This window comes from Rattus rattus, chromosome X (genome assembly GCF_011064425.1).
Source record: "Rattus rattus isolate New Zealand chromosome X, Rrattus_CSIRO_v1, whole genome shotgun sequence".
Lineage (NCBI taxonomy): Eukaryota > Metazoa > Chordata > Mammalia > Rodentia > Muridae > Rattus > Rattus rattus.
The window spans coordinates 126,457,192-126,466,662 of record NC_046172.1 but is presented as its reverse complement, the minus strand read 5'-3'; the positions used below and the strand labels follow the sequence as shown (position 1 = coordinate 126,466,662).

Genomic DNA, 9,471 nt, shown 5'->3' with positions numbered 1-9,471 from the left:
TGATCCCTCCAGCAGATAAACCTGTCCAAAGGTCATACAAAAAAGGCCTTCCTGACACTGTGACCAGAGGTCCTTTCAAAGTGTGTTTCTTCATATTCTCCAACCGCCTTGAACTCGCTCAATCTTCTCTCACACACTGGCCTGTCTCATGCATACCAGGTTGAAGGAGTGACCCACAGCCTCAGAAGTGAGGGGAACACAACCTTGAAGGGATAGATTTTTTTTTTTTGGTTCTTTTTTCGGAGCTGGGGACCGAACCCAGGGCCTTGCGCTTGGTAGGCAAGCGCTCTACCACTGAGCTAAATCCCCAACCCAAGGGATAGATTTTTGTGGATGAAGCCAGAGCCCTGGGAAGCTAAGTAAGAGTTCTTTCTCACAGCAAAGCAAAAATTTAAACATCGTGGCTTTAAATTGAACAACGCTTTCCTTCCATCCCTTTCTTAGTTTTATTTTAATTGACACACCGAGTAATGTGCTCCATGAAAACATCTTTATACAAGCAGAGGCCGAACTCAGGATCTGACAAGATGGCCGGCCTGCCCCGAAGGATCATCAAGGAAATCCAGCATTTGCTGGCAGAACCTGTTCTGAGAGCGATGCCCGTTTTTTTCATGTGGTCGGTGCTGGCCCCCAGGATTCCCCCTTTGAGGGAGGGACTTTTAAACTTGAACTATTCCTTCCAGAAAAATATCCAATGGCAGAACATAAAGTATGTTTGATGACTCAAATTTATTATCTTAATTTAGACAAGTTGGGAAGCATATGTTTACATATTTTGAAACATACCTGGTCCGCAGCACCGCCGATCTGAACAGTTCTGCTATCAATCCAGGCTTGGTTAAGTGCTCGGAATCCAGACGATCCATTAGCAAATGAGGTTGCCGAGCCGTGGAAGAGCAACAAAGCCGGAGCCATAGAAACAGAGAGAGCACAGACTAGGAGGCTCCATGGCACGGATAATATTTAAGTCGATCAGATCATCAAGTGTGCATCACTTCTGTCCTGCCAAAACTTCTTTTTTCTTTGCTTTTAATGGACACAGTCTTCGAAATATTGCAGAATAAAAGCTGAGGTACCTTCACCTTTGATGATCACATGCACAGTAGCAAATCTGTCTTGTCCTGATTCACTGTTGTAAAGCAAGAGCTGGAAGCATCACCCGGGTTGCCGAGAGATGCTGAGAAGCAGGACTCTCTGTTTCGACTCCATTCCCCATCACGGTCTAAGTACGAGGCACTGTGAATGAAGGTAGTTGTCAGGGTTAGCTGCCAGGGGCACGGGTGCTTTATTTTATTTTATTTTATTTTATTTTATTTTTTAGTGGGAAAATAGGTTTATTTCAATTTTATAGCCTCGTTCCCCTCCCCTCTTGTAGGGATCTAAGGGCAGTGCTTTAGTGCAGCTAGCCAGGTTTTAGAATATGCTCTCTAGAAAAGTCAAACCTTAGACACTGTAGATGGACAAGCTTCATTGTCTGAACCAAAATGGGAACATTAGATAAACAGCACAGCCCTCACTAATAACACTGTGACGTTGCTGTCAAGTGGAGATTCTCCGTCTCACCATGCCCAAAAGGTAAAAAAAAATTATTGTGACCATTTTGCATGGTTTGTCTGGAAACTTCTGTAAAACTTATGCTTTAGTAAAAATATTCCTGTTATTCTGAAAAAAAGAAACATCTTTATAATGCTGTGTTTTTGTTGATCTTTACCTCCTATTCCCCTTACCAATTATGCTTTACTCCTGCTCTTGACTCAGTTGATAAATGAGACTATGAAATATTAAACTAGGGGTTGGGGATTTAGCTCAGTGGTAGAGCGCTTGCCTACCAAGCGCAAGGCCTTGGGTTCGGTCCCCAGCTCCGAAAAAAAAAATTAAACTACATTCACTCCCAGCATTCCAGCAGGAGGACAGGTAAACGTCCTCCGAAGGATGCCTGCATTTTGACTCTCCTGGTTTCTCTAGTGCTTTTCTCTGTGCACAGGGACATCTTGACCAGTACAAGGAAGAGAATGATTATGGACTAGAATATGTGCAACTCCTTGCCCGTCCTTCCTGTGTGTATCTATCCTCATGAAGCTGCTGCCTGGGTCTCCTCACCAGTTCCTCCTGTCTGACCCCACACACCAAGACTGGCAGTAACTAACGGGAAGAAGCACATATTTTAGCTGGTGAGAAGTAGAACTTAAAGATGCAGAAACCACAGTGTCATTTATGAATATGTCCCATTTATGTGCTGCCAGTTGTCTTGTAGCTGTTTCTTCTGAGATTGGGACATTCTATCTCCCAAAGAAGCTCCTTAAGACAAGAGGTAAACAACTCAAAATACCTCTAGGAAGTCCCTGAAACTGACTGGACTCACTAAGCCCCTCCTTCCCAGAGTAAACTGTGCCCACAGGCCCTAAAATTATATTTAAAATTAGTAATGTTCACCGAGCAAGATGGAGGAGGAGCCAGGATTTCATACAGGGGCTCTGATGTCACATACTCCCCTGTATATTCCTCTTTAGTTCCACATAATTTTAACATTAGCAGCTAAAATACAGCATTTTCCTCACCTCAAGACCCTACAAACTTTAACTGAAATTTCACTCGCTACTGTCAAAAGCATGAGCTTTCAGCTTGTGATGGTTAACATGGCAGTTAAAGTTTACATTTACTGTGTTTGAGAGACCAAAAAGCAAAACAAGCCTCAAAGCTGTAAGCCCGATGTGTTGTACAGGGTAAGGTTTAAGCCCCGTAGGGCGTACAGGTTATATTCTGGTAACCCAGCTCCTTTTCACCCAGACATTGATGACTATTCCTAATATTGACTGATCTTGTAAATTTGCTGTTCTTGAAAGAGAATAGTTCATGAGACCAACTCCTATTTCTGCCTTTGTAACCAAACTTGCTTACTCTGCTGAATGACTAGGATAACCTCAAGACATATATGCTGAAATGAGCATCTGCCTACCCATACACAAAACTCAATCATCTTGTAGTTTTTGAGTGTAGAAGCCTTGGGCTGCTGTGGCTAGGGGCTGCATCTTGGGAATGCTCTCGATTGCAGTCCCGGTGCCATGAGTATCTGGTATCAGCATTTAATAAAACCTATTCTTAATAAAATCTATTCATAGTCATGGTGAATCTCTGAGCGACCTCTGATCCCATAACCAGGTCTGAAGAAGAATCAGACCTGCCAACATGGTCTATCAATTGGGAAAACTTGGGTCCTCGCTTCAGGGTTCAAGTCTACCCATGTGGGAAATATGCCTACTATAACCACTAAGTTTCATCAGTGAGGAGGAAAATGGTGAGGAGGGGAACATTGCCTCTATACCTGTATCATCCTGAGTGGACTTAGGGCACGTTAGAATTACAAAGAATGTGGGGGTGGCCTGGTTCCTAATTTGGAACTCTGCTCTGACTCCACTTACTTTATTTCTATCCTACTCAGCTTCCAGAAGAGACAGCTCTGGACCCATAAAAATATCCAGAAATGGAGGGTTGAAGATGTAAGATAACAAGACAGAGTTCACTCAATCCAGAGAGCAATGTAGACAAGCTGTGTCTGTGACATGAGGTTGTTCACAAAGGCAAGCCTTGCTTACTGGTTAGAGTACCACCAGCACTTCTTGGGTTCTTGTGTCTTTTGTAAACTGCATACCCAGTTGTGGTAGTTGAACAGGTATGGCCCCCATGCACCCATGTATTTGAATGGTTGGTCCATGGGAAGTGGCACTATTAGGAGGTGTGTTCTCTTTGGAGTGGGTGTGGCTTTGTTAGATAAAAACTGATTTACCGTTGGGGTGAGCTTTAAGGTTTCCTAGTGTCAGATTCTGCCCAGTGTGGACCCAGACCCTCCTCCTGGCTGCCTGCAGATGAGAGTCTCCTCCAGCCTGTCTTCTGATCAAGATGCAAAACTCTCAGCTCCTCCAGCCACGGCTGCCAGCAGGCTGCCATGTTGCTCACCATAATGATAACGAACTGATCCTCTGAAACTATACACCAGACCCAACCAAATATCCTTTATACACATGCCGTGGTCATGATGTCTTTTCAGAGCAATAAAGCCCTACGTAAGACACACGCGTTAAGGCAAAGACAGGGGAATCTTATACTAATAGTTTTGCTTCGTCAAAAAATTAATTTGAATGCTGAAAAATAGCTAGAATTTTTGTTTTGGATGGTTTGGTATTTTGTTGTTTTTTTTTTTTTTTAAGACGGTGAAACACTTTGGACTGTAAAAGCAGTTGAACTCTGTGAGCAGAGTTCAAGTAGGACCTTGGAACTCTGTACTTCTGAGAGTCGTGGCTACTGTGGAAGCCCAATTCAAGAGTCTCGGGAGGAAAAGTGTTAGTAAATGCTCTGGAGGCCATTACTATGCAATTTTGGCACAAATGAAGCTGCTTTCTGCCAATGTACTAAGAACTTACCTGGGGCTAAATTTAAAACTAATGGACTGTGAAAGTCATTTCAAGATAGGCTAATATTGAGTCTGCCACGCGATTATTAATAATCATTCTTATGCAGGTTTTCAATAAAAACTAGAAAAAAGGGCAGAACTACATACAAAATGTGTAAGACAGGGAGAGTGTTAGAAAAAAGGGCAGAACTACATACAAAATGTGTAAGACAGGGAGAGTGTCAGGCTTAGTACTGTTGCTGTCAATGCATGTGCCTGTGGCTGTCATTGTTGGAGACATAGATGCACTTACCCAAACACCTGACATGCACAGATCTAAGAATATGGTGCTCATGAAGCCAGGCCCCATTCAGGCAAGCTTTCGTCTTCTGAAAAAAAAAGTGTCCGAGGGCATTTCTGACGCTATAAAGCGACAACAGATAAAGCTGTTAAGGTGGCACAAGGGAGCCAAGGTTCTCCCAGGCTGACAGCTGAACTTGGCACTATTGTCCTGATGGCTTTAAAGTCAAATAAAGCTGGGAGAGTAAAGGGGTCAGGGAATTTTCCTTCGCAGTTTCAGAGAGCTACTGGGGTTAGGCAGTGTGTGACAGAGAAGTTCAGGTATGAGGGACCTGAGAGACATGGGCCCTAAGCAGCCATTCCATGAAGCCGAGTAGACACGGAGACCCCAAGAAGTTGGAGGTGCCAGTTCAGTTAGTATCTATCCAGTCCTGCTGAATACGGTGGATGGAACCAGCCCCAGAGGCAGAAACTATGCTATAGGCAGCCAAGCCGGAAGGGCAGAGCAGTGTGAGCCCTTAGCAAGCAGCCATGGGGACACAGGGTTGGCATTTGTCTTGCTGGGTCTCAGTGTTGCTTTGGTCCAGAATTTTCCACACTATATCCACATCCTTCTGTTGTGAAGGAGTAGTGCATATTCTGGGCCATTATGTGTCAGAAATATGTCATTTACTTTTTTCTTTTACAAGGAGTCACAATTAAGTGATTGCCTGGTCTCTCTGAAGAGATTGTGACATTTTCTATAATTAAAAATTTTTACTTATTCATTTATATCATCCTCACTACCCCCCACCCTTCACCCCTACCACAATCATTTTACAACCCCTCCCCTTCTTTTCTAAGTGTGTGGGGCTCCCTGAGTATTCCTGCTCCCTTGCACTTTAAGTCTGTGAGGCTAGGCGCTTCCTAAACAATGTTATGGGGAAACTACAGGACTTTTAAAGTTAGACTAAATCCTGAAGAATACCTCTCTGTGCCCCCAGATAAGGCTGCCATCAAGACGCAGCCTAAGCCACCCACCAAGTCTGCCAGCATTAAGCCAAGAACTCCCCAGAGGGACCAGCTGGACGTTACTTCCCCCACCCCAGGCCCAGACTAGATCCAGCACCCAGGCCACCATTCCCTTCTCAGCTCCACTGAGGCTTCCAGCAGCGCCTGAGTGTCTGAGAGCCTGAGAACCAGATGGCCCCATCCTCTGGGGGAGCCTTCTGGACACTCAAGCCAGATGAGGCTGTCCCCCCAGACCTCAGGCTGTGCTTCCTCACATCTGGAGTTTCCTTGTGGCCTAACACCTGGGGCAAGCAAGGTCAACTCCCTGCAGCCTGCCTCCCTTAGTGGCCCTGCCCTATGGCAGAGCAGTCAAAGGCTCCCACAACCCTACAATGGTAAAGTCTGCAAAAAAAATTATGTTTGTTTCTTTGGATGATATACTTACTCATTCTCCTGAAATGAGGACAAAGTTGCCCAACTAGTTTGTCCGTTCTGTTTTCTGAAGGGGTTTTATATATGTTTTTCAACAAGGGAGTGAAACTGTTATTTATTTATTTTTTTTGAGAGCTCATATCTCTTTTTTATTACTTATTTATTTTCCATACTCGTTTTAAATTGGGTATTTACATTTCAAATGTTATTCTCTTTCCCCATTTCTGGTCCATCAGCCCCCTAAACCCTCCTGCTCCCCTTCAATACGGGTATTCCCATCCCCATCAACCCCCCTAACTTATCTCCCCAACAAACCCCTAAACTGACAGTTCAACCTTGGCAGGACAGGGCTTGCCTTAAGGGGTTATATTTATTCTCATAATTTAACATTTTTGTGTTAGTACGCGAACATCAAGTCGCTGCTCTGTGCCCTAGATCTACATGGCCAACTGAGGCTACAGATTCACTCTGGGTAGGCCCTAATGGCCCACCCATCAAAGTCTTTTCTGACACCCTAAAACACCCTTACATTTGTAGGCAGGCACAGAAATCATCACTAGCAAACCTATTGGCAGTCTCTGGTGATTTCTGAGACTGCGTATTAGGGAGGGTCAATTATCTTAAAATTATTAACTAGGAAAGCAGGGATGACGCCTTTCAGAGCAGCCACTAGGGTTGTGTCTTTCTCCCCCAGAACATATCGACAGGTATGAACTGCTAAAAGCTCGTAGAAATGCTATGCCTCAGGAAAACAGGTAAGGGACCCTGAAAGGTAAAATGCCCTGGAAGCCTGTTAAGCACCTGACTGGGAGGCTCCTAGGGGACTCCTAGCAGATGAGTCCTTCCATCCTCTTGATGGAGGCTCTTTAAAAGTATGTTCTAATATAGTTTGTCATTGATTTTCTTTTCTCTCTTTGGGGTTTTGGCCTTCTTCCCATTAATTTAAATCTCCAGGACCTGCTGTTGTCACTTTTCTCATGTGTTTTTGGCTTTTCCTAGAAATCCATTCTTCGTTCCTCCCACAGAAGTCAGTTGACGGCCTAGATGCCCACCTCTATTCTTTAAAAGAATTTATTTATTCACTTTACTTCCTGATTGCTGCCTTATTAGTCTCCCCTTCCTACACACCACCCTCCCACCCTCCTATCCTGTCATCCCAGTTATACTCCTGACCATCTATTTAAAAACTCCAGTGAGACCCACATTCATTTTTCCCCACAGTGAAAGAGATTTTTGGTGGTGTCGTAATTTTATGCAACTGTCTCCTATAGCTCAGGAGGGCCCCCACCTTGCTGTAAAGCAGACAATAGCATTGAATGCTAGACATTCCTGCCTCCATCTCCACAGTGCTATGTGCACCACCGTATCCTTGTTTATTGCCATGGATGGGATCATTCCACGGTTTCCTGGATACTAACTAGGTAAGCACTATGACAGGTAAACTACACCCAGTTCGCTAAAGTTAAGAGTTTAAACATCCACTTGATACTTTCATTTGCTGCAAACAAACGCTTTTTATTTCAAACAACAGTCAAACAGAAGGAGAAAACAAGTGAACTTTGCTTCAAAATCAACATGACCATCAGGTGTAATGAACGGAGGAAGACCCCAAGGCAGTGGGGGACAACCCAGTTCAGTCCACTTGAAGCTTTAGGACAGGCTGAGCTTGTCAAAGAGGTATTCGGCCAAGCTGTGCTCCTGGGCTCCCATCTGGCGCAGGTTGGTCAGGTAGCCGCCCACCTCCTTCAGAACTTCGACCTGCTGATTCAGGAAGTTTTGCTCCAGGAAGTGGCAGAGCTGGGCGTCGCCTTTTTCCTTGGCCACTTCGTGCATGTTCAGCAGACTCTGGTTGATCATCATCTCCATGTGCAAGGCGCACTCCATGGCCTGACTGCCGCCATGCCAGCTGTCGTGTTCCGGTCTCGCGATGTCATGAAGGGAGAGGCAGCCTCCACGCGTATTCTGCAGGTGCATGAACACTTCGGCATTGGACTGGCATTGGTGTGACTTGCTCAAGAAGAAACGCTTGAAGTTTCCCAGGGCCACGTCATCACGGTCAAAGTAGACGGCCATAGACATGTACACATAGGAGGCATAGAGCCGCAGCTGGATATGGGTGTTGACGGCATCCTCGCAGTGCCAGTCATAGTTCTGTCGCACTTGAGAGGGCGCTTCAGCCATGGCGGGCGCTTAAACAGCACAAGGCTCTCAGCCCTTCTCACCTGCTCAGAGAGGCAGGGCGGGTTCACAGAACACAGTCCCACAGTCCCAAAGTACCTCAGAAGAGACGAACACCGCAGGCGTTCAGCGGCAAGGCCTCAGGCAGCTCTGGAGCAGCCGGAGGCAGCAGGCAAAATGGATGTCCCGCCCAAAGCCGCCCGCATTTAAAGGCCACGAGAAGGCGGGACATTAACGGAAATGAGTGTTGGCGCCCAATCAGGACATTGTTTCAGCCTCAGGGCTTATGTCAGGGGGCGGGACTTAAACGGAAATGGGTTTGGGCACCCAATCATGACATCGTTTCCGCAACAGGGCTTATGGGACAGGGCGAGACATCAACGGAAATGTTTATTGGCCACTAATGATGACAGCAATTCAGCGCCAGAGGTTATGGGGGGAGGGGTCATCACGGAAATGAGTTTGGCACCCAATCGCGACACCTTTTTCTCCCGAGGGCTTCAAGTGGGACGGGGAACCAACAGAAATGACTGTTGGCTTCTAATGATGACATCTTTCACCCAGGCATTATAGAAGGCGGGCATCAACAGATATGATTGCTGGCCCCCAATGATGACATCACTTCAGTGCCAGGGCTTTTGGAGGAGGCGGATCAGCGGTGCTGATTGCCAAGGAGCTGAGTGAACTGGGCAGTGGTTAACCTACACACTGTAGGGTTTTTGTTTGTTTGTTTTCAGTGTAAAATGTTTTATAAATGGCAGATCAAATATCCTGAAACATACATATATTCCAATAAACGTCTAACCCCAGTGGAATTCAAATTTTAAAGTAAGACACACACACACACACACACACACACACACACACACACACACACACAGCTAAGAGATTTCAATATTGTTCCAAAGCACTTACTGAATGTCCATGACTAGTTGAAAACAAAAAGAACCATTAGAATGAGCAATTATTATATATATAAAAAAACTGTTTCCTTACACTTTATAAAATGTATTATCATAGTAAACTTGATCCCCAAATAACTGCAATGCTGGCTACATGATGTCAGCAAGTTTAAAATTCAGAAACTGCCGGCTGCGGGGACATTCGGAGGGACACAGCAGTTTACCAGCCTCTGAAGAGACTTACCACACCTATGGCTAGGTTAGGTGTTCAGTATTCTAAAG

General features: G+C 45.2%; 1 protein-coding gene and 1 pseudogene across 1 annotated transcript; one reads left to right on the top strand and one right to left on the bottom strand.

Moving 5' to 3' along the window:
- The first annotated feature begins 527 nt into the window (after window positions 1-527).
- LOC116889319 lies at window positions 528-967 on the top strand (annotated as a pseudogene).
- Window positions 968-7,606: 6,639 nt separating this feature from the next.
- On the bottom strand, window positions 7,607-8,429 carry LOC116889318 (ferritin heavy polypeptide-like 17). Its single transcript, XM_032890443.1, has one exon. The coding sequence runs from the start codon at window positions 8,288-8,290 to the stop codon at window positions 7,760-7,762; it is 531 nt and encodes a 176-aa protein (XP_032746334.1). The 5' UTR covers window positions 8,291-8,429; the 3' UTR covers window positions 7,607-7,759.
- Window positions 8,430-9,471: the final 1,042 nt, after the last annotated feature.